The sequence below is a fragment of the Schistocerca nitens genome, chromosome 3 (genome assembly GCF_023898315.1).
Source record: "Schistocerca nitens isolate TAMUIC-IGC-003100 chromosome 3, iqSchNite1.1, whole genome shotgun sequence".
Taxonomy (NCBI): Eukaryota; Metazoa; Arthropoda; class Insecta; order Orthoptera; family Acrididae; genus Schistocerca; species Schistocerca nitens.
The window spans coordinates 589,740,538-589,767,288 of record NC_064616.1 but is presented as its reverse complement, the minus strand read 5'-3'; the positions used below and the strand labels follow the sequence as shown (position 1 = coordinate 589,767,288).

The following is a 26,751-nucleotide window of genomic DNA, read 5'->3' as shown; positions in this document are numbered from 1 at the left end:
TTTCCTAATCTAATTCCCTCAGCATCACCTGACTTAATTTGACTACATTCCATTATCCTCATTTTGCTTTAGTTGATGTTCATCTTATATCCTCTCTTCAATACACTGTCCATTCCATTCAACTGCTCTTGCAAGTCCTTTGCTGTCTCTGACAGAATTACAATGTAATCGGCGAACCTTAAAGTTTTTATTTCTTCTCCATGGATTTTAATACCTATTCCGAATTTTTCTTTTGTTTCCTTTACTGCTTGCTCAATATACAGATTGAATAACATCGGGGAGAGGCTGCAACCCTGTCTCACTCCCTTCCCAACCACTGCTTCCCTTTCATGTCCCTCGATTCTTATAACTGCCATCTGGTTTCTGTACAAATTGTAAATAGCCTTTTGCTACCTGTATTTTACCCCTGCCACCTTCAGAATTTGAAAGAGATTATTCCAGTCAACATTGTCAAAAGCTTTCTCCAAGTCTACAAATGCTATAAACGTAGGTTTGCCTTTTCTTAATCTAGCTTCTAAGATAAGTCATAGGGTCAGTATTGCCTCACATGTTCCCATGTTTCTACGGAATCCGAACTGATCTTCCCCGAGGTCGGCTTCTACCAGTTTTTCCATTCGTCTGTACAGAATTCGCGTTAGTATTTTGCAGCCGTGACTTATTAAACTGACAGTTCGGTAATTTTCACATCTGTCAACACCTGCTTTCTTTGGGATTGGAATTATTATATTTTTCTTGAAGTCTGAGGGTATTTCGCCTGTCTCATACATTTTGCTCACCAGATGGTAGAGTTTTGTCATGACTGGCTCGCCCAAGGCCGTCAGTAGTTCTAATGGAATGTTGTCTACTCCCGGCGCCTTGTTTCGACTTAGGTCTTTCAGTGCTCTATCAAATTCTTCACGCAGTATCATATCTCCCATTTCATCTTCATCTACATCCTCTTCCATTTCCATAATATTGTCCTCAAGAACATTGCCCTTGTATAGTCCCTCTATATACTCCTTCCACCTTTCTACTTTCCCTTCTTTGCTTCCATCTGAGCCCTTGATATTCATACATGTGGTTCTCTTTTCTCCAAAGGTCTCTTTAATTTTCCTGTAGGCAGTATCTACCTTACCCTTAGTGAGGTAAGCCTCTACATCCTTATATTTGTCCTTTAGCCATCCCTGTTTAGCCATTTTGCACTTCCTGTCGATCTCATTTTTGAGATGTTTGTATTCCTTTTTGCCTGCTTCATTTACTGCATTTTTATATTTTCTCCTTTCATCAATTAAATTCAGTATTTCTTCTGTCACCCAAGGATTTCTACTAGCCCTCGTCTTTTTACCTACTTTATACTCTGCTGCCTTCACCACTTCATCCCTCAAAGCTATCCATTCTTCTTCTACTGTATTTCTTTCCCCCCTTCTTGTCAATTGTTCCTTTATGCTCTTCCCGAAACTATCTACAACCCCTGGTTCTTTCAGTTTATCCAGGTCCCATCTCCTCAAATTCCCACCTTTTTGCAGTTTCTTCAGTTTTAATCTACAGTTCATAACCAATAGATTGTGGTCAGAGTCCACATCTGCCACTGGAAATGTCTTACAATTTAAAACCTGGTTCCTAAATCTCTGTCTTACCATTATATAATCTATCTGATATCTTCTAGTATCTCCAGGGTTATTCCATGTATACAACCTTCTTTCATGATTCTTGAACCAAGTGTTAGGTCGTGCGGTAGCGTTCTCGCTTCCCACGCCCGGGTTCCCGGGTTCGATTCCCGGCGGGGTCAGGGATTTTCTCTGCCTCGTGATGGCTGGGTGTTGTGTGCTGTCCTTAGGTTAGTTAGGTTTAGGTAGTTCTAAGTTCTAGGGGACTTATGACCACAGCAGTCCCATAGTGCTCAGAGCCATTTGAACCAAGTGTTAGCTATGATATCTCCATAGAACCAACATTAGTGGTCGTAGAATGGACTCCTCAATGAGTTTCTCCAATACATCCCTCCGCTCCCATCCCCTTCACCCTTCATCACTCGCCCTACACCGTCTGGTTGCCCACTGCTGAGACATGAGCATGAGCTAGCTCGCATGGGCAGATCGGCAAACAGATCTGTTTGTCTCAAACAGGTTAGTTCTGCTGCCCTTCTTCTAGATGAATGTGACCTGAGCTTTCGTCCAACTGCTAGGAATTTTTTTTCTTCAAGGGATTTATGGCTTTGCCTGTCACTGTCAACAGACAGCTTGGCTATTAGGTTTGTTACTTTGAAAGGCACGATGAAAATGCTTGTCTGTACTTATGATTTATAAATATTACAACTACGAGTTGAAGCTGACATACCTTTGCATTGTCAACAGCCAATACTGCTGTGTATATTTTGATCTGAATATGACTGGCAATGGTCAAAACCAGTTATGAAATTTCCAATATGTGACCTTGGCTAATAACGAGTTTATAAAAAACCAGTAGTCATCAAAAAACAATTGTCAGTTTTTGAAATCGCCTATGGGTTCAGTTGGAACTGCTCTCATTGTCCACATCACATTGTCACAGTTGTTCCTTCTTCTGTTGACATCTAGTGTGGTGCAGCACCTGGGTCTGGCTGTGTGGCAGCTGCCAGGTGAGTTGCTGATGGTGGGGGGTGAACGTAGGCCCGTACAGTAGTGGCCTGTGATTCAGCAATTTGTCAGTACTCTCGTATGCTGGTTCACAAAGATCGATGGACACGATTTTCTTTTCCCCTTTTATCTGTAAAGTCAGTGTCCTCTCACCACACTCAATAGCCAAGCAGGGGCCTTGGTAAGGCATCTCTGAAGCTTTATGCAAGGGGCCTTGGCTCACAAAGATGTGTGGTTATGTCTGTGAAAACAAATTGCTATGGTTAGACCTTTTGCTTACCCAGCCTACAACCCAAACTACATCCCAGTTACATAGGCAGCCTGCTTCCTTGCAGAAGATATTTGGGGCTATCGTGACACACACACTTGCCAGTTGGTGATCAAAGCTCCAGCAGAGACCACTGGCACCACAGACCTATATCTTACAGCAGCCATGTGACATGAAGCAAGACTGAATATATCCTGGCACCAATGGCTGTATTTAGGGTGATGCATGGGTCCTGGGCAGTGAGTTCCCACAGAGGGAGCTTCCTGGACCAGGTGCCAGATGCTTACTGCATTTTCACAATCAGGAGCTCAGTCTGGGGTTGTCACTACGCTGGTATCACTGTATGAGCCAGTCTCCTCATCCTGGATCCTGCAGTGTGGCCTCTTTACAAAACCTGCCATAATATTTATGAGACTGCCAGTTGTTCGGCCTCACCAGACATAGAACATTCTTCTTTGAAACTCAGAATCTAGCTGTTTCTTGCCGGACTATGTTGTTAGATTTAGTTTCTATTGGACTTTGCCATTATCACAAATGTGTTGTGAACTTTGAACAGACTTAGTTATTTTTCTAAGATACTCAAGAGCTTTACTCCAAAAATGTTTATCTGAAGTGTGTTAACAATTTATGATCAGAGCTGGATTCCTATCTTTCACAGCCAAGGCTTAGTACATCACTTTGTTTTCCTCATTACCAGACAGTTGAACTATTTTTATGTCCTACTCAGTTGACTTCATGTGGGTTTTTCCTTTACTAAGATAGTTCAGAACTATAACACTTTGTTTTCTCCTTCCAAGTACTGAAAGACTGTTTGTGCTTAACCAAGTGAGTTTAATTTGTTTCATGATTCCCATGATCTGTCATTATTAAGTTGAATTATGTTTCTCTACATTCAAATAAACTTTGTTCATTTGTTTATACCTGGGCTGTTTACTTGTGTAATACCTATGGTGGACACTTTACAAATATAGCTTATTTGTTGTGGTATCAGGCAGATGTAGACTGCAGCTCTTCCATCACCTTATGAATGTTTGTAATGAATCCAGGTATCGTGTAGGCAGGTGTGACAGATGGAAGAAGGAACTCATCTGCAACTGCATAGGCTTGCTGTACATGAGACCTGCCTCAGACACTAGTCAGCCCTTCAGCACATTCCATACTCCAAGCATTACTAGTGTGCGTGTGTCCGCCAAGGTCTGATCGCAGAACATTAAGTAAATGGTGAAGGCTTTCTACCATGTCATTAGAAACAGCATGGTGTGATGTCACTCCTCTGAGGTGAAAGTCATACAATCACACCATGATACAGAACACCTCCACTTCTTATTGGTGACGTTGGTCGGATGTCACTTGTTTTGGGCAGCCAAAACGCACTATCCAAACAAAGCTGAAGACATGTATCCAGCTTTCTGATGTTTGTTCTTGCAGTGGCAAAACTTCCAGCCATCTCATGAACATGTTGATGACTCTCAGGCAATAGCGGAAGTTGTGAGAAACTAGTAAAGAGTCAACAAGACCCCTTTGCTGGGGAGTAATACATGTCTTGGAAGTAACAAAGTTTTTGAGAGGTGCAGTTTGCACTTTCAGAACAGGACGCATTCCTGGGTCAATGAAGAGCAATCTTTCTGCACACTAGGGCATATAAGGGCTGTGTCATCAAGGCTCTCCTGTTGTAGTTGGCTGGATGACTTAGACCATGCAAGGACTTGAATACGTTGTGGCATTGTGATGGAAATACATACAGCCTGAGCCAGCCAGTGGCTTCATCATAGAAGCCTACTACATCAGTGCCTCGCAGTGGATTCCGCTGGACTGGCAGATAGTTCCAGAATGAGATTTTCACTCTGCAATGGAGTGTGCGCTGATATGAAACTTCCTGGCAGATTAAAACTGTGTGCCCGACCGAGACTCGAACTCGGGACCTTTGCCTTTCGCGGGCAAGTGCTCTACCAAAGCTGTGGGGACCGGGCGTGAGTCGTGCTTCTGGTAGCTCAGATGGTAGAGCACTTGCCCGCGAAAGGCAAAGGTCCTGAGTTCGAGTCTCGGTCGGGCACACAGTTTTAACCTGCCAGGAAGTTTCATATCAGCGCACACTCCGCTGCAGAGTGAAAATCTCATTCTGGAAACATCCCCCAGGCTGTGGCTAAGCCAGGTCTCCACTATATCCTTTCTTTCAGGAGTGCTAGTTCTGCAAGGTTCGCAGGAGAGCTTCTGTAAAGTTTGGAAGGTAGGAGACGAGATACTGGCAGAAGTAAAGCTGTGAGGACCGGGCGTGAGTCGTGCTTCGGTAGCTCAGATGGTAGAGCACTTGCCCGCGAAAGGCAAAGGTCCCGAGTTCGAGTCTCGGTCGGGCACACAGTTTTAATCAACCAGGAAGTTTCATATCAGCGCACACTCCGCCGCAGAGTGAAAATCTCATTCTGGAAACATCCCCCAGGCTGTGGCTAACCCATGTCTCCGCTATATCCTTTCTTTCAGGAGTGCTAGTTCTGCAAGGTTCGCAGGAGAGCTTCTGTAAAGTTTGGAAGGTAGGAGACGAGATACTGGCAGAAGTAAAGCTGTGAGTACCGGGCGTGAGTCGTGCTTCGGTAGCTCAGATGGTAGAGCACTTGCCCGCGAAAGGTAAGGTCCCGAGTTCAAGTCTCGGTCGGGCACACAGTTTTAATCTGCCAGGAAGTGGCAGATAGTTGTTCCAGAATTGTGAAAATGTGAACATCAGCAGTTGACAGTTGGTGCACTGGGTGAAGACGTGATCTTCAACCATAACCTAAAATGTTTTACAGCCTCTTAGGCATGCAAGGGCTCTGTATACAATGGTAGTGAAGATCACTGTTTTCTGTCAGCTTTTTGGAGAAAACCTAACAGTTCTCAGGCTCAGTTGTCATGCTGCAGCAGAACCTCACCCAGAGAATAGGCTGAAGCATCTGAAAAAGGTGCCGAGGGAGCTCGAGAAACAAGGATGTGAGAACTTCCTATTGGTGGGATGCAGTGTTAACCTTACAGGTGGACCTGTCTAGCAGTGACTTTTATTTTCTTAGTATCAAGCAATGACTTTTATTTTCTTGTGTAGACAGGTTTCCACTTTACCTGCTGTTCACGTTCAATATTCAGCGACATAATAAAAGCATCATTACTGGTGAACGTCAAAGTGTGTGGTTCCCATGCAATCATGGCCACAAAAAGATGAAACTTTCATTAATAGGTGTAAAATGGATGTGGTCCTGCATGGAAATGCAGGGTCAATTTAATGCACTGGATCAGCTGGTCATTCATAAGTATTGAAGTTGCCCAAGACACAACTACATCACACAACAGGGTTAGGATCATACAATGACAGAAAATCCAGGCCTACACTTGAGTATGTAATGTCAGTGACCACAAAGTGCCATTCAAAATATCTCTGCAAGCCTCGTCACCTAGCCATAGGCTGCTCTTCAGTTGTGGCCAGCTGCGACTAGCATTTCCCAATCCCAACTGTGAGCACAGTTATCTACATTAATATACTGCCTCCTAAGATTATATGGTAGAAACACTTCCCCCAGTCTGGCTCGAGTGACAATCATGTGCTGCGGAGTCTGTAAAAAGTGGTGTATTCCCTTTTCCTTTGTGTTGTGGGTGTGCTTCTCCATCTTTTCTACGCAACCTGTCATGTGAGCTAACCTAGCTGCAATGTTAAGTCCTCTGTAGCATGCTTATATGACACATAGCACATGGTAAACAGGCCACATATGCTACAAGCTTGTTCAACTACAGTGCATATGTCATTGGCAGTAAGGTGTGGAGCATTTCTGTCAAGCACAACATCCACAGGGAGCGCAGAAATCCAATGAGCACTTCTGAATCCACCAACAGGTGAAGGTTGTGTGTGAATTGAAATTGTTTTCTATCTCCTAGCTCCTTCTTGTACAGCAGCTGCTACAACTGTTGCATAAGTGTAGGTGATAGCCACTGTATGATCTCTTTTATCAGCTACTTGTGTAGGTCTGTTGCAGGGGGTTTTCATTATCACATCATCACTTTGATCACAGTTTGGTGGTGAAAAATTCCCCCAATGTGATTACAGTTTGTTACATCCAGCATTATGCCAGTATTAGTGAGCTGTCTGGACCATAGGACTGGGTAGTCAGTCCAGAACAGCATTTACTCTGAAAGTCAAATGATGATCTTCCACACAAGGATACCACACACAATGAAGCTGTGGCTGACTGGTCTTATTGCTGCAGGCACCTAGCAGCTGACACACACAGTTTATTGTTATGACAACTTGTCTCATTCCTCCTCCCCTACCAAACAGTTAAAGCAAACAATACGATCAAAAAACTTACAGTGAATATTATGTACTGGTAACTTGAGACAGTTCTCATTTGCAGGGAAGATACACTATTTATGCAAGAGGCACTCATCTGCATTTATGTTTGCATCTGTATTGTCTGAAGCACCACCTACACACTCTCGAGTTACTGTTGCCAATAGGAATATACTGTAAATTGAGAGTACTACTACAAGAGGAAAGTTAGTGACAAGTCAACAGATATGCATTATGGAATATAAAATGAAAAGTAATAAGAAGGTAATATTCAGTAAACATAAAATATGACTGGATAATGTGGAATAGAAAATCTTAAAAATCATGCTTCAACACCCATAGATTCCTTGTTTAGAATCAGAAGAGGTTTGTGATTAATTCATTATTTTCTCAGAAACTACAAAATTTGCTTTCTGTTTCATTTATTCCGACTCATCATTTGGGGAAGCTTGTGATTCTCACAGGCAACCACACACACAGTATTGCATCTTGTATTATGATGTGGCAATTGCAAAGGCAACAATTTTTGTCAAGCATAGGGCTTATCAGAAGTTAGCAAGGCTGCAAACACTATAGAAATTGATGAATTACCATTAAACAATTTTGTTGCTCTGTTCAGCATCTCTAATAATGTGTGCACAAAGAAAACTTCGTAACCTTCTGGGAATCAAGAACTGCCTGAGCAAACTGATTCATACTAACCTAGTTTTTGCGAACATTCTGCATCATGATTTACCATCTTGGTCATACATAAACAGAGAAATTGTTGTGGCTAATGAACAGTTTTCAAAATTAATCAAACATTTCAAAAAAAAATGTTGTGATGTTAGTGACATGAGTCACAGGTTCCACACAGCACATAGACTTCATTTCAATTGTCTTGGGAAGTAACTGGCACACAGAAACTCTTAAAGAAATTGGCAAACATCACATGTCCACTACAAGCAATGCACAGTTAAAATGGTGCCCACGTTTCAAACATGGGCCTTTTTACGAAAGATATCAGACAGGACGGCCATTATACAGAAAATTCTAACTATAAAAGTTTACACGTACAGCACTTAAGAAATAAATTACAGTTGTTGTACGCATTCATAGATCAATATAATCCATGTTTTGGAAATAACAGAACATGGCTTAAAGCACAATGAAATAAGTAATTAGACAGATAATCCTAGTAAGTAGTTATTGTAGGCAGCATCAGAAAGAAGGTTGGATGCTCCTTTGTGTTAAGCAGTACAGTAATGTAAAATAACTGACATTTCTTGAACAGTATTGTAGAGAAGGTTCACTTGAAGGTTTCATAAAAAACACAATGAAGCACAAACTGATGAGTATCTATCACCCACCAGTCTTAATAGGATAGTTGGCCAAACTCAATCCAATGACCTTACGGTAAAGGGTGATTTGTACTAACTTCAAACATCAGGATACCACATATAGCTTCCAGCAGGATACCCTATTTAATAACCAGCAAATATGATAAAAATGCTGTTAAGTTCAGAAACATATCATTCCATTACTCTGACTATTATTTCCAGCAAACTGATTACTTAAATGCCGGTCCTCCAGAAATCACAAAATTAATTCAGCATAAACAAATCCTAAACACTACAAACATGATCACAGTCAAAAATATACTAGCTACAGAGAACTGGGACAGTGTCTGACACTAAGAAGGAGAAAATAGTAAATGTGACGAATGCTTTACAATTCTGTTGAGCTATTTTGACTCTTGTTGTCCAATTAAAATAATAACAACATACTTGACTCTCAATCAACTGAAAAAAAGAGTCAGATTAAAAAACTAACATCTATATTAGTGAAGTTCACACAGAATATCCATAATGTCTACAGACTGTGTAAGTCATCTGTAATGTATATTTTCAAAGAAAAAATATCAGTACCAAGAAATCAAAACCCCTAAATCTTGGAAAACAAGTCCAATCAACAGCACAGCAGCACAGCCAGTAAATGTATGAAATGCCTTCTGGCACCTCATAAACAAATATTGTAAAACAGGTAAAAACACAAAATGGGTATCAATGAATATCAGACATGAAGATCAAAAAACTATTCTGGAGTATATGGGTATCTTGGAGAAGTGTCCTACAAAAGAGGTAGCATGGTGTAACTACTTTTTATAGTATTCCTAACAGGCACTTTATTTCGCTAACTGGTGCTATAACTCTAAACACAGGTCCACTTACCAACTCTGTACATTGGTACACGATAGATAAAGGCTTTAAATTTTAGGAAGTAATAAAACAAGAGATAAGCAAAATGATTCTACAGTTACACTCAAGTGTTTAGGATGGTCCTTGCACAGTAAATTAATTAAATACTGGGTTAACATTTTGGTTACACCAATTATAGATCTTGTCAATTGTGGTGTCAAAGAAGTTATGTTTCCCAGTGCACTGAAAAGAAGCATAGTCAGACCAATTATAAAAAAGGATCAAAGGAGGAAGCATCAAACTACAGACCAGTATCACTGATTCTCACATTTAGTGAGATTTCTGAGTCAGTGATTTTTGCACAGCTTAGTGCCTTCTCTGCTCAGAAACCCAACACAGATTAAAAAAACACAGCAGTATAACAGCTGTTACAGGATTTTTGCACAAAGTCTATAGCTATCTAGATGAAGGGAAGAATACATTGGGCAAATTTTTAGATCTTATAAAGGCATTCAATTTGGTCAACCATGCACTGCTTTTTCAGAAACTGAGGGCACGCAATGTCAGACACATATCTGTTTTACTCCTACCTACATACCTTAAAACTGTAAACAATGCACGAACATAAGCTATCAAAATAGGGTGAGAAAATTCAACTTACAGTCTATGCCAGAAACAGAACTGTGGCATGTATCGTAAGTGTCAAAACTGGGACTATTTCTATTTCTCATGTATGTCTAAATGATATTGTACAACTTACAAATTCCCATGTAATTACTTATATTGATGACACTTCTCTGTTGATTTATGGAGATAACAAGGAGAAGGTAACTCATTCGTCAACACATGGGAAATCTGAAGTGACTAAATATTTTTGTAACCAGGGTGTAAATATCAATACTACAAAGTAAGAATTGTAGAAGGTCAAAGCAGGCAACTCATGCCACAGATGTAAAGGAAATATTTGTGGAATCTCATACACAGACAACAAAGACTGTAAATTCCTTGGTCCGCACTTGGATGGCATTATTTGATGGGAAAATTATGTTATGTATGTATGTATGTATGCAGTAATCTTTGATGGGAAAACTGTATTAAATATGTATGCAGTAAAATATGCAGTGAATTACACTTGCATAGACAGCTGTCCAAAACAGTAGGTAACACAATGCTGAAAACAGCATTCTATGGGTCAGTTTCCGATTCATAAATTATGGGATAGAACTATGGGGCTGTGCTGCTGAAGTACACTGGAACAATACTAGTGCCACTAAAGAGAGCTATTAAGCTGCTATGTGGTCTGGCATACATGAGACCTATCATGATGCTCTTATTCGAAACAAATATCTAACTGTATACTCCTTTGATGTATACAGACTTATCACTTTTTCTGTAGACCATCAGAGTGGCACACCCAAATGTTACGATCTACAACACAAGTAGTAAGCACAGTTACTACAGACAAAAACAAAATTAAAAAGAATAGATCCCAGAACATATATCAGGGGCTCAGTGTTGTATAACAAATTGCTAGAATCCATAAGAGCATGCCTGGGCAGGAATTAAAAAAAAATTATAATCTTTTCTTGTAAATAAATGTGTGTGTTCACAGATATGATTTTTTAAGTTATATATGTTACACAGTGACCTTTGTACATAATTATAATATGTAGTAAACCTTTGAACACAAATGTTATACATATTATATGTACATACTATGATGTTTTCAAAAGTCATCATTTGATGACTACATGCAAAAAGAAATGTAAGTAAAAGAATAAAATTCCCCCAAGATAGGATTTACAGAAATAAATGTTCAAAATTTTCTGTGTAGTGATACAGCCACTCCTATGACAATTTGCAAATTCACCTTGTTCTTATTCTTCTTCCCTTTCAAAAGTTGTTGGCACTTTCATGATCAGATTTTATATCAAGAGAGCTCTTACTTGTGTGTTAGTTGCTTCAGAAAAATGCCATCAGACCAACACCTGTTAATGTTGTTCCAAACTGTTTCAGATGCCACAAGTTTCAAACTGGAGTTATTTGCTGTTGAAAATGCAAGATTTCTGTCACCACCTAAAATAAATTCCACAGGACCCCCAATCTCCTGAAACCTGTGACAAAACACATGTCATGACAATATTTCATTCCATCTTATCTGTTGTTTACAAACATCTTCTTAGTATACCCGAAAAATAACTTATGTGATATTCTACGCTGCCTCCCCACAAGTGTGGCTTTTGTAGTTATCACATTAGCACTCTTCAATAAAAATAAGTAATTATATTAATGTATAATTCTTTTTATGAACTGAAGTTTACAATGTTATTGCCAGTGAATATTTATGACTGGTAAATAAAATTAAACTATTTGCACATGGCACTAATTATCATACAAGGAAAAAGACATCATAAATATGATGTTAGTTCATTAAATTAAAATGTTGTTACTGAACATTTGAATGCACTAAATATATTCATTCTTCATAAAGATGACTAAGAAAGAAGAACAAAGGTTAATTCACTAACTCACATGTACTTCTCAATGTTTTCTTTTTCAACATGTTAAGTGGCAAAACTTTTATAATATATACATTTTGTGTTATCTATACAACATCTTGTAGCTTTCATAGAGGAAATGAATTACGGCAGACCTTCCTGCAATGCTATACATACAACTTACATTTTTTGTTCATTCCATTCTACTGTTTCAGTTCATTAATATCCCATTGGCAGCAACTTTGAACAGACAATACTTCCTATACTTTACATTCCTTCCCAATTTCCAAAATATTTCGAAGTCAATTTCTCTAGAAATTGTTAGCACATGTTTCAGCTTACAGGGAGTCTGTGTAAAGAGCCTGCTGTGTGTTTTAACACGTACAGTGAATATTAAAGTGATATATTATCACTGAACAATGAGGTATGTCTTACTACTACAAAGCTGACCGAAGAAATTTACCTTCACTTTATTATTTGGATTTAATATCAATAATATTAATGCTGTGAAGTTGGTCATCTTGTGAAGGACAAAAAGTTAACTGAATTGAACTAGTTCATTGGCAAACTTCATCTAGTTTCTTTCTGTGAAGCTATATGCTATCAAAGATGCAGGGATGTCATTGTTTCATGTGAGAGAATTATTTTATTTTGTTGATAACACAAGAGGTAACTTACAGAAAATTATCTTGTTCTACATCCTCATTTTGAGCACTTCTGACAAAAACAGACTGCCCATTGAATTTCATATAAAACATTTTTGTGAAAAACATAAAATGAAATAAAACAACAGTAAAATGGAAGCAAAAGAATTGGAACATAGCACTACTAGACTCATATAGCTTAATGTGCAGCAAACTATCTCGAGAGACAGGGATTTGGGTGGGTCAGATCTGAATCAAATCTATGTAGCAGGCAAAAGGCCACTGGTCTGGTAATTTTTCACACTAATTTAGACGAATGCTAGGCTGGTCCCCCATTTCCACCTCAAAAAACATGAACCACCACCAGCTAAATATGATAATCCATAAAATGACATTAACATGATGCACTGATAGATAGTGCACACTAATTCCCTTCCTCAGATTGACTGACAGCTATAGTGACAAGGAGTGCATGTGCTCATGAAGTTGAAATAATCTAAATTTGCCAAATCATGACAATCATCAACCTCTATGCATTCTTCTCATGTTGCTTTATTATTTTTTAAGTTTTTAATTGCATTATTCCCTCCCTCTAAGTCTGGTGGTTTGACTTCCTGCTCCTCTGTTTCTACTTCAAATTCCAATTTCAAATTCTGTTCCTCCTATTCCTCATTCAAGGCTTTCTCTCTGTCCAAAGCTTTCCTTTTATCTAGAATTAGGTTACCATCTTCATCCTTACACAAGACTGCTCTCAGTTGGAGTTCTCTCTTCAGTTCTCTAGATCATTCATAGAACTTTCATATCTCATTATTTTCCCTCATTTTGTCAAACTGCTTTATCTTCCTCCTTTCATATTGCCTTTCTGTCACCCTGCATAACTTATCCGTTCTTTTCTTCTGCTTTCAATATTCTTCTGCAGCTAGCCTTTTTTCTTTTTCTTTTTTTTCTTTTCCCAGTATTCTTTGCCTTGCTTGATTTATCTCTTGGACACCAGTGAACACTCCCCATTTGATCCATTTTACTGTTTTTTGTATTCTACCCTCCACGTCTACACTGATGGCTGTTTTAGCATCCCACATTTAGTTTCCATGTCCCCCTATCTTCCATGTTCTTCCTTTTCATAAAAAGCACTTCTTATTTATTCTTGTATTCTTCTTACTTTTCTTTAATTTGAAGACTTTCTGTATTGTATTTCACTTTTCCCCTACCCTTTCTGTTTCTCACCAGCTCTATCTCCTGTCTATATCTGATTCACACTAAGTAATGATCTGTGTCTCAGATTCCCCTCTACAGCTACGAACTTCCATAATGTCTGATGTGTGCCATTTATCTATAATTACATGGCCTATATGGTTTCTCGTAACTCTGTCCAGGGATACCCAACTGCACTTCATAATATCTGGCATTGGATTTCATGTGCTTTTTATCATTATCATCATCCTCTTCCCTCTGCCAAAGTCTATCAGCCTTAGTCTGTTATCATTACTGACTTCATGCTGGCTTTCTTCTTCTTTTATGTTTCTATACACTTCTTATTTTGCTATTTTTGCATTCAGATTCCCATGTATCATTTTCACATCACAACTTTGAACTTTACTCATTTCCTCCCCCAGTTTGGAGTAAAAAGCATCCTTCTCATCTTCATCTGCATCCTCTGTAGTAGAAATCATTGTAACATTAAAAAATTTTTGCCCCTGGTCTAAAAGGGCACATCCTATCACAAATTGCTGTGAAACTAATTACATCTGCCTTCACTGCACAATGCATAAGAAAGCCAGTACCATGATGGCCCTTTACGTTCTCCACTACACATCAGTATATGCAGTGGCGGCTTGTGAACATACATTATGGATGTTCACAAATTTTTAGATTCAGATCAGTCTCAGAGTGTGAAATTAATAGCATCTGCTGTACAACAATTTCACTTACCAACAAATTTATACAACTACAGCCATTGCCAATAATAATAATAATAATAATAATAATAATATGTAGAACTTATCTGACACAAGAAAGAATTGTTTTTGTGGAATTTTGTTGTTTTGTACATGATTAAGTATGGTTTAGGGCAATAATGAAATAATGTGTAAGCTTTTGAAACTCTCCATTTTGCATTTTTTGTGGAAGTGGGAGTTTTCACGCTTTTCCATTTTTTTGGACAAATGTACAAGATCCCTAAGAGATGTATCAGATCACGAATTTACCTCTGGACTGAAAATTAGATATTCTTATGCTGCACCCACACTGCAACCTGTGCTAACAGTATACTTTCCTTGTTCACTTTTAGTCACACTTATTTGATTTCGTCACTCTCTCAATCAACAGATCTGTTCTTGGAGGCTCTAGTTCCTTTGCGGCTAACTTTTCTTGGTAATTTACTTTTCTGTTCTCAGAATGAGATTTTCACGCTGCAGCAAAGTGTATGTTGATATGAAACTTCCTGGCAGATTAAACCTGTGTGCCAGACTGAGACTCGAACTCGGGAACTTTGCCTTTCATGGGTAAGTTCTCTGCCGACTGAGCTACTCAAGCACAACTCACGACCCATCCTCACAGCTTTACTTTTCTGGTAGCATTTAATATAGATTCAACATAGTTCATGTTTAAACTGCGCATGAAAGCTGATTCCCGCACAGTAAAATAACCAACTCCAAACACAAAGTGCCGTTTGTCGAAATGATGAAACTCGTGTAGTAACGTCTACCAACATGGTCAATTGACGAGAATACAAATGAGGTTTTCAGATTCATAAGGGCCTACAGCACATTATCATCAATCACACATTTACGCAAATATCAGAGAAACCAGTGATATAGCTTTTCATGAATTTTCATATATGCAATGTGGGCCTACAGCGCAGATAAACCTGACTCACCATAAGATCGACAGATTTCAAAAGCAAGAATAAATGCTACACTCTCACAATCAACGGTGATGTACTTTAGGCCCTTATGATTCTGACAAGGGAAACTCCCCATCGCACCCCACTCAGATTTAGTGGTAAGATGGCCCGGTGGATAGCTAGCCAAAAATTGAACACAGATCAAGCATGAAAACAAGAAGACATTGTAGTGAACTGTGGAAAAATAGGAACAGTAAATGATTCAAGCTTAACAAGTGCAATATTGAATGAAAGAAAACAGTCGCGGCATCGTGGTTAAGTGGTCACAGTGATAGACTGTTTGGCGTGCGAGCCATGTTCAAAACTACCTCATGGCAATTACATTTTTTTTCATAACATTGTGAACTGTCCATCCAGTCACTGAAATGTTTGTTGTCTTTTTGTAGTATTAGCAGTTGTCATACTATAGACTCGATATAGAATATGAGTCATGTGGTAAAAATATTTTAACATTGTAAGTAAATGTGAGAATTGTGAGAGCACGCGAGCTACCACATAGACATCTCACAGAAATGAACATAAAAAATAAATGGGTGTCAACTATATTACAACAAATGAATTCAACAGTCAAAACTTCCAAAACGGAACGCAACTTCAAAACCAATAAAAACATATGTTACATAGCACAGAGAAACTGTGTGATCGTGAAACTGCTGTGTACATTTGTTGCAGCTTATGTGAAAAACTATCATTTTTTCATCATTTCCCCTGATCACATTCACATGAACACCTAAATTGGGCAAGGAGGCATATCTCACTCACTCACCAGGCTACAAATTAGGTGCATCGGTAAGAGATTCCCACCATATGACACAAATAGTGTCACTAATGCCATGTATGACAAACCAGACATGTTTTGCAGTGGAGGATTTGGTTGACTTGTTGCCTTGTCATCAAACGTTTGTGGTTCCCACTTGACAGCCACTTACTTTGGGTTGCTAATAGAGGAGTTGTGCAGAATCCAGAATCAATTGTCATTACTGGTCGCATCCTTTCACCTTGCTGTTGCAAACAGACATCACATCATGACACAGACACAAATTTGAATACAGCAGAAAAAAATTGGCATGACAGAGTTTCGAACAAGGGTCGACCGCGTTGCAGTCCAACCTGTAAGCACTTAACCATGATGTCACTGCTCTGCTCACTTTTTCTATAACTGCACTTCTTGTCCTTGGGCAATTCACTGTTTCTATTTTGCTTTTTTTTTCACAGTTCAGTACACCCTCTTCCTATTTTCATGCTTGATTTGTGTTCAGTTTTTGACGGGCTGTTCACTGGGCCCTCTTAGCACTAAATCTGAGGGGGAGTTTTCATTGTCAGTGCCTCAGATGCATTACTGATGATAAAATTCATAAGTTAATATACTATAACTCATTCAGAAACCCATAAACTAGGTTTACTGTTGGTACAACTTTAACATATACTGACATTTGATGTAATTTTACTACAGTATATAGTGAGTGAATTAGCATATCTGAAGAGTGTGCTATCATCTAGCAGAATTTATGTCAAGCAAACGGGGATAAAAGTCTGTTACAGCATACTGCCACCCATTGGCACTGAAGTAAACCTCTAGTTGAGTGGCAAGGGCTAGAAGTGCACATCGTGAACAGTGCACATTGTTTATCAAACCTGTATGTATTTGGCCCATAAGGTGATTACACCATGTGAGTTGCGCATGTGCAAAAGCTCCTTAAAACATGCACAACTGAAGGTATGATCATGACCCTGTTGCCAAGTTTCACGGAGTCTATAGGAGCAATAGCATGGTAGATTTAGGTGCCATATCTTTCATGTTGAAGCATCTATGTTATTTTTAACAGCATTCAAAGAAAAATAATCAATAAATCCACAAGGTGTTGAAAGTTAGAGTGTTCGCATGCTATTTTGCTCTTACACAGCAGCCACCACTGAGTATATGTTACCCCGATACTATCACTCCCTGTTCCTTCCATCATGTTTCTTGTGGTGCCACTATTTTTCCTCTATACTTATCCACTTCTTCTCTAATTTCTTGCCATTTGCCAGGTCTCTTAAATGTCCTCACATTCCACATGGCTAACATAATATCCATTTTCCTTCTCCTTAACCTTTTTCCTCACCAGGCGTAGCAGTTCTGCCTGCTTTATTTATTTCTTCATTTCTTGTCCTCTGTGTCGACGTACTGCGTTGCTACACTGGCTGAAAATTGGGTTGTGGATTCTGATATTGACTACTGTAAATAATGAAGCCGACAGGTGCACAGTTGCGTTGCACAGTACTTTCATTTCACTGTTCACAAGCACCTAATAATACACAGCTATATGGCCAGTGTGCTATTGTTTAACTGTGGATAAGCCTCATTAATAGTTTGCAGGCAAACCTCCACATACTGCTACAATAGTTCCCTGTTGAACATCTACGAACAGCAAAGCCTAACCACAAAGTTCACAGTTCTTGAAGAATAGAAAGGTGGAGCAGACACTGTTACTGTTTTTACACATGGCCTAATTGTTTAACACTTATTCCACAGTCAATTTGAAGCATTGTTGTTGTTCTAACCAACACAGGTTTCTTGTCTGAAACTTGGCCGTGGACTGACTGTCTCAGGACCAAATATTGGGCCCTTATATATCTTCACAATAATAGGTACTGAAACTATACATTGTTTGAAGTTAAATTTACAGAAATTACAATTAAAGCTTAACTCTTTAAATTAACTGAATAGATTGAAAAATTCTGTCTTGTTAACAGTTTCATCTACTACGAGAGTTAGGCCGAATTATTTGTTTAAATCATGAAATTAACAAATATAGTTATGCAAACAACACTTTTGACAAAACTGTTAATTACTTTGTAATTAATTATGGGCTGGCTTTGCTAACATGTTTTTGAAGAGAGCTAAATAGATACTTTAAGATTACTAGTATGTTGTCTTCCAAATGTTTATAATTATTACAGAATTTATATTTGTTTATATGTCAACAACAGAATTTTGAGTTACAAAATAATTAGTGATTTCACCCTATAATAAAAGATACTAACCAGGAATAGTCAAAATAAATTAGAAAATCAATTACATATCTAAAACTAAGCACAAAATTAGATCTGGTGTTATAGTCTTTAAAACTGAGGGCCAACCTTTCTATTTTATGAAAATACAGATTACATTCAAGTATGTTAATGATCATTAGTTGAAAATTAAAAAAACAAATTTAAGTAGGCAGATGGTGAAACAAGAGGGGAATTAAAAATATCCCAGCCTGCTTCATCACACATCATCATACTGTATCTGTAACCTTCTGAGACCAATGTGTGGTATCTGCAAAAATTCCATTTTATGAGATGAGATTGTTAGCCCCTCGCCCAACCCCCAATCTGGAGGACCAGCATTTTCCCTTGGGGTTTACTCCCCTACAATGATGGTTTCCCAATGCCTATCAAACCCCCCCCCCCCCCCCCTGCCCTGTGTGAGACATGATTCATTTCATTCCTCTGTCCAGGCCTGTCTGGCTTGGGTGACCTTGACAATTGCTATGCTACTGGTATAGTCCTATAGTCGTCAACTTCACTGGAGCTTGCAGTCACTCCCACCCGTCACTGAAGGTGCCTTCAATAAGGCTGTGTCTCATGGGAGGGAAAGAGTTTGTTGCCTAATGCAAAATATGTGTGCATGGACATCTCCCTGCTAGAAGAAAATGTTTCCCTGACAATGTAGGAAGAGCAACGGAATGGGTTGGATGATATGGGTATGCCCTCTACTTTTTGATGCTCCCTCAATAAACATCAGATGTGTAAAATCTATTGGCTATCAATACACTACCATTTTCGGCATAGTTGATCCTGTATGCCAAAACCTGACACACTTTGCAGCTGCCTATCTTCTGTCAAAGCTGTACTGACAAAGGAAAACCATTAATGCCAGGGCAGAATCTACTCCATCACCAAGATCAATTCTGTATAATCAATACCTCAGTTGGCATATTTCACTACACCACCAACGGCAGGCTGCACAGTAAGGAAGAGTGTGTGGAAGAGATGTGAGTAGCATCCATGCTCACACCCTAGCTTGCAGCAAAAAGTTTATGATTTTCCATAGCCATGTTTTCAGAGATATTAATTTTTCATTCTCGATAAATGTAACATTAGAAACATTTGTAAAGGAATTATGTTCACTTAACACCTATTTTATGATAGAGTGTCAGTAAGTACCAAGAACATGCTGTTACTGATTACTTTGATGGGATCAGATAAATGGTGCCAACTGATTTCAGTTACACAGAAGTGGGTAGTGAAAAAGTTTGTGATCCAAGTACTTGACTGAGAACAACAATTTTAAGTGCATTATTAAATGTTTGTAAACAATGTGTTAACAGCAGTGAACCACTGAGCTTTTTCATTCTGTTTAAAACAGTTTTATCTGCTACTCAAATTACATGCAAAAAATTTACTGTAGATGGTCTAAGATCCTTTGAACTGTCCTTAAAGCTCCAGTAATTTTTCAGCAAGCATCTCTAACATGTTGACTGCTTTCTGACTATTGCCAGTTTGGCTCAACATTCAGGGTTATGAAGTATTGAAAGATTGTGATATTTTCTTTTGGGTAATGAAATAAAGGTTAAATAAATACTGTGGCTTTTCTTAGCATACAATTTTTGTTCATAATGATTTTAGCACTGTAACTCCCCACATGTGCTCATCTTTCCGTTAACTCTTCTGTTTTAGTCCCTATTGTGCCATAGCAAGTAATGAAATTAAGTATGTTATGCACCTCAACAACATTGACTATTCATCTTTGTTTTTCCACTAGAAAGCTACCTAGCTGCCTTGAAAGGCATGGCTACTGATTCCAAGCCTTGGTTAGGCACTTTTCAGAGATTCCCTATCTTCATAACAATATAGGCACTATGAAAAACATCTGACCTGTAACTGTTATTAAAAGCCATCGTTTCCATTATTTTCTGGGGAGAACTAAGCATGTAAACTATCTTCATTATTTGGATGCCAGTATCAACTGACAACAGTACATTCCATTTCATTTGGAGTGTCAAAGACATCACACTAGACCCCATGACCAGTGAAATAACTCAGCTGGGCATTCAGTGAACTGAGTCTGGATGACAGATACAGGTATATCATTCCATACTGCATCAACTCGATGTCGGAGTTCATCAATCATAATGGCCAGTGAGTAATGGCAGGCCAGTCTCTCGGCATTCTGTGACCTGATGTTTTCAGAAGGTGACACACCTGCAGAACATGCCACTCAGGACAACAGCCAAACACCATCCACACTGAGGCAGGTTGCAACAGCACAGGCAACATGCAGTCTCTCAAGTAATATTGTTGACAGTGCACAGCCATTGACCTTAGTATATCAGAAATGTAATGACTGATGTCCAAATTACCATCTATCTGTGTACCCTATGAAATCCCATACCATCACACTGGCTGCCAGCCCATACAGTGACAAATGCAATCTGGCAATGTTCGGTCTTCTCCGAGCCTCCGCATACACATGTGTCCCTCATGGTGCTGTATTCAGAACTGGGATTCATCTGAAAATAAAATGTTGTTGATGGGTCCATTTCCTGAGCCAAGGAACAGGATGTGGCTGTGTGATCATGCATCACCGAGTGAAAACTGTGTCCTTCCTCTTGGGCACTAATTACTTGTGGCCATCGATACTGTGCATGGCACTGACTACAGCCCTCAAGGATCTACTGATTCCATATTTATACGGCACTTGTGGGTCATGACCAACATGAGCAGAAATATTGAAGAATGATAAACTGCAATCAGCAGCAAGCGATACTACCTGCTGGTACATAGTGCACAGCCATTGACCTTAATATAACAGAATCCTCATTCACCTGTCATGACATATTAAGAGTTCAGCAGCTTTTTGACATAGTAATTTGTTTTCCATTTTGACAAGTTTCATCAAAATCAAATAACGCAGTGGCAGTTTTAGAGTTACCAACATGTGTGTTCTTGCACTCTGCTGTAAAAAGTCATGTACAGGGACTGGAGGAAGAGAATGGGTGGGGGAGTCGTAAGAGAAAAAGCAGGGGATGGGAGAAAGCTGTAGATAAAATGAAAGTAATGGTATTTCAGTGCAGACAACCAGTAAGATCTAAAATAGTTTTAGATAATAAAATCTCGGAGTAAGTTAAAACATTTTAAATATCTAGGATGTGATGTTGCTTACTAATATACCCACGACATGGACCAAAAATTAAATAAATTTACTTCTACATGTGTAATGATCATAAAATGTTTGCAAAATAAAGCCAAGAAAGAAACCCAGCGGAAGTTTTATTAAACATAGCATTACTAACACTTATTTATGGAAGTGAAACATGGACAAGACACAAAGAAAGTACAATACAGGCTCCAGAAATGAGATTTCTAAGATGAGCAGAAGGATGTACAAGGGAAGATTGTACAAGAAAAGAAGATATAAGGAAAGATTAAGGAATATATGACTTAAAATAAAAACTGAAGGAAAATGTAGATCATATGGTTACAGAAAGAGTTCCTGAAAAGGTTCTCAATTATGAATGAAGTGAAGAAGAAATGATGCAGGATGACCATACACGAGATGGAGCACCATAACAGAAATTTGCCTTATACATGAAGTGAAGAATGAGAAGAAGAAATTACTTTCCCCCCACCCCCGCTCTCTCCCTCTCTAACACACACACACACACACACACACACACACACACACACACACACACAATTCTACTCATGTACAATATTCCACTTTTCAAGTCAACAGATGCTCAGAAGTATACACTGTTTAACGGTAACAGATGACTTGCGGAACTGTTCAGCCTGCAGCACAGGAACCCCAAGTTCAACAAACCTTAACCTAGCCATTAGTGGCTGAGAGCCCTCAGATGGCATATGTAGCTATGTATGTGTAATGTATGAAAACAGAGACTTTTGTGAATGGAATGGGTGGGCAGCACAGTCACAAAGTGAAAATTTAAATAAAGAGATTTATATCATTTGTGGAATCTATGTCTAATGATATGTGTCAACAGTTTTCACTGAATTGCTAGAGAAGAAGCAAACTGGAATATATTTAATTCCCCTCTTGCTTTTGCCATCTGCCTACTAAAATTGTTTTTTTCATTTTTGAACTAATTACCATTAACATACATGAGTATAATCTATATTTTCATAATGGAGAAACGTTGGCCCTCAGTTTTAAAGAATACAACACCAGATCTAATTTTGTGCTTAGTTTTATGTATGTAATTGATTTTATAATTTATTTAGACTATTCCTAGTTAGTATCTTTTATTATAGAGAGAAATCAGTGATTGTTTAGTAAGTTAAATTCTATTTGATGTATATACAGATATAAACTGTGTACTAGTTATAAACATTTGGAGGAACAACTAATAGTATTCTTAAAGTATTTATTTGGCTCTATTCAAAAACATATTAGCAAAGCCAGACCTTAATTAATTCCAAAGTAATTAACAGTTTTCTCAAAAGTATTGTTTACATAATTATATATGTTAATTTCATGATTTAAACAAATAATTCGGCTTAACCCTCATAGCACAAGAAACTGTTAAAAGGAACCAATTTTTCAATGGATTCAGTTAATTTAATGAGTTAAGTTTTAATTGTAATTTCTGTAAATTAAACTTTGAACAATGTGTAGTTTCAGTACCTATTATTGTGATGATATATAAGGGCCCAATTTTTGGTCACAAGACAGTTAGTCCATGGCCGAATTTCAGTCAAGGAACCTATGTTGCTTAGAATGAAAACAACGTATCAACAGTGAAATAAGTGTTTCACCAATAGGCCATGTGTTAAAGAAATGACAGTGACTGTTCAACTTATTTGAAGGACTGTGAACTATGTGGTTATGTTTTTATTGCTCATAGATGTTCAACAGAAAACTATTGTAGCAGTATGTGGCGGTTAGCCTGCAAACTATTAATGAGGCTTATGAAAAGTTTAAAGAAATGTACACTGGCCATACATCTATAACTGTGTATTATTGGGGGGGGGGGGGGGGGGGGGGGTTGCAAAGTGAAAGTAAACTACAGGGAAACACAAATGTGTACCTGTTGGCTACATTATTTACAGTAGTCAGTGTCCACATTAAAAACCCAAATTTTTCAGCCAGTGTGGCAACGCAGTACGTCAACACCGAGGACAACAAAGAAAGAATTAAAAAGTAGGTGAAACTGCTACCCACTAGCCAGTATATATACAAATATAAATTTGAATAGCTCCAAAGAAAATTTTAACGAGTTAAGCATTTCAGTTGAGCACTTATCAGCTACAAAATTATGACCACTCATCTAATAATATATTGACTTGGGGGAGACGTTGGGAGGAGGGGGACATCAGACATGAAGTCATCCAAGTTCTTTGCAGTAACAATTATGCAGCCCACAGTTTTATAGCACATTTTGTGACAGCTAGAGATCCCAGAGATTGCACACAGGAAGATACGGAATTTACCTGTTGATGTGTCTTCTTGCAGTGTATTAACTATTCCATGTATTAAATAATTTTTGGCTCATCTGAACTATGTCCTGAAAACATTCCAATTGTTGTTCATTTTAACTGTAATTAACAAGAAAAATTGTGTAGGATGGATCTCAAACCACACTTCGGTTACAGTCAAAAACAGACTGACAGTCAATCCTGTATGACCAGAAGCACTGTCACGGTGAATTAACCAGTCCTTTGATCACCACAAAATGGGGAATTTTTGTAGCAGTACCACACGAAATTCCTTTAACAATTGAAAGTAGTAATGCCTGTTAACCTCATTAACTGTGGTACCTCAGGAAATAAATTCATACTGAACTATCCCCTTTGTGTGTAAAAAAGTGTTTTCACACTAGTTTTAATCTGTTCTGATTCCTTTGATTACGGTGATTAAGCAGTATTCCAACATTTTGAAAACTGACTGATTTCTGTGTCACACTCGGGGCACTAAATCTCAACTATAATGATTTTTGAGAAAATCTTGATATTAGTAGGCTTTTTTGCCTGAACTCGAAAATTCTGAACATGAGAAAAGTATTTGTGAAAATAAGTACTCCAAATAAACAGTTGCATGGTCAACTGATTAAAACCAGTGCGAAATGTGGCACTTAATAGGAAAATCAGTCATTACCTCCTCTCCACCAGTAGGAATGGAATTCTAGTTACATTTTGGTCGCTCCTCGTATCACGTAGTCTCCCAGAAGACAATGTATCAGGAAAACAATCTGTGAGATGTTGGAACAGGAAGCACAATACATTTGACCAGAAATTTCTTTTACCATTGTTTCAATTTCCAATCACAAAATACCCACGCCCACTGCAACAGTAACTGTTAATTCCATGCCACGAGTGATTCAAGTTAAACCATCGGCTCTGGAGTCGTGCAAGTGGTGTGTGCAAAAACTTTTACGTTTTTCCCCAAGATTACAACCCACTGTTAGTTGTAACAAAGATTACAATTTTTTATACTATAGAGAGCAGAGAAGCTTTCAATATTCATATTTCTGTACAAGGAATTGATACTAAATGCTTTATAATCTTCTAGACTTTTTGTCATCAGTTTTACAGAAAACAATGAGTAATTGCCATTCACATTATATGTTTTTGAGAACACCAGTCATTACACTCTTTAATTTGTCAAAGTTACTTAAATAAATAACTCTCTCATTATATGAACACACAGTGAACCAAAACATTTCTTTCAATTACAGGTACCTGTGACATAATTTTATACTGCATCAAATGCACACAATATGATCTACCCATGCTAATTTCCACAGCAGAATGGCAGTAATTATGTAATGGTATATTCTGTGGTATGTAATAATTGAAGCAATCTCTAAATGTTGTACAAACCTATTCGAAGAATGTAAATACTTTTGGATTTTAGGAGACCACTCACTGAAAGGCAGAAGTATTAAGTTGTCAATAGGCCCACACAAAAGAAAAAAGAAAAAGCTTACTAGCTTTTAGAGTTATTCTTTGATGAGCTAGAGTAAACACACACACACACACACACACACACACACACACACACACTTATGCCTCTACGTGGTGATGGCTGGACTAACAGTGCCAATGCTATTTTTCAGCAGGCAGACTGGTTATGGTGGGGGTAGTTTCAGGTGTGGTGGGTAGAGGGAGAGGGAGGGAGAGGGGGGGGGGGAGGTGAGAGGAAGGGGGAGAGGGAGAGGGAGGGGAGGGAGAAGGGGAGGTGGAGGCAGGGAGAGGGACTGGGTGTGGATGACTATTGGCTCGCCGGGAGAGCGCCAGTTTGCTGGCTAGGAATACAGGAGAGAGGGGTGGCAGGTATAGAGGCAGGCACAATGTAGCGACTAGTGGGAAGCAACACATGCTGAAGGCGATGTGAGGACATGAGTTGGGAGGAGGTGACAGGATGGAGGAAGGTGAAACTGTTGGGTGGCGGGTGCAAATACAGTAGGTTACCTGATATTGAGGCCAGGACAATTACGGGAGTGGAGGATGTGTTGTAAGGATAACTACCATAATGATACGTATAGTTCAGAGAAGCTGGCAGGGGACGGAAGGATCCAGATGGTTTGAAGCAGCCTTTGAAATTGAGCATGTTGTGATCACCTGCATGTTGTGCTGCCAGGTGGTCAACTTTGTTCTTGACAACAGTTTGGCAATGACCATTCATCTTGGCGGACATCTGGCTGGTAGTCATACCAACATACCCGTGCAGTGTTTGCAGCAGAACTGATACATGAATGGCTGTTTTTGTATGCAGCCTGGCCTCTGACGGAATAAGATAAGCCTGTGACAGGATTGGAGTAGCAAATGCTGAGTGGGTGGATTGGGCAGATCTTGCAACTAGGTCTGCTAGAGGGATATGGTGCAGTAAATCTCTTTGTGGACTGGGTTTGCGGCGCGGGGGGGGGGGGGGGGGGGAGGGGGGGGGTATTGCCTGTCTGTGAAAGCCTTTGTGAGTCCTTCAGCATACTGGGCAAAGGAATTCTCACCACAGCAGATGTCGGCCATGGGTGGCTAGATTGTATGGGAGGGATTTTTTGGTGTGTAAAGGATGGCAGCTGCCAAAATGCAGGTACTGTTGTTTGTTAATGTGTTTAATGTGGACTTTGGAGTGGATGAAGCCATCAGAGAGGTGGAGGTCAACATCAAGCAAAGGTGATGAGTTTGGTAGGAGGCCAACCAGGTGAAGCAGATGGCAGAAAAGGTGGTAAGGTTGAGAAGGAATGTGCATAGGACACTCTGGTCCTAAGTCCAGATCCTGACAGTATCATCAATGAACCTGAATTAGACTAGGTGTTGGGAGTATGGGAGGCTAGGAAGGCTTCCCCTAGATGACCCATAAACAGGTTGGCATAAG

At 39.0% G+C, this 26,751-nt stretch overlaps 1 protein-coding gene across 1 annotated transcript in view; it reads right to left on the bottom strand.

The window, feature by feature from the left end:
• The window catches only part of LOC126248503 (conserved oligomeric Golgi complex subunit 2), a 107,697-nt gene that overhangs the window by 47,286 nt on the left and 33,660 nt on the right, over positions 1–26,751 (bottom strand). Inside the window, exon 7 of the mRNA XM_049949541.1 lies at positions 11,289–11,456. Within this exon, the coding sequence (XP_049805498.1) occupies positions 11,289–11,456 (168 nt within the window). The remainder of the gene's footprint in view (positions 1–11,288; positions 11,457–26,751) is intronic.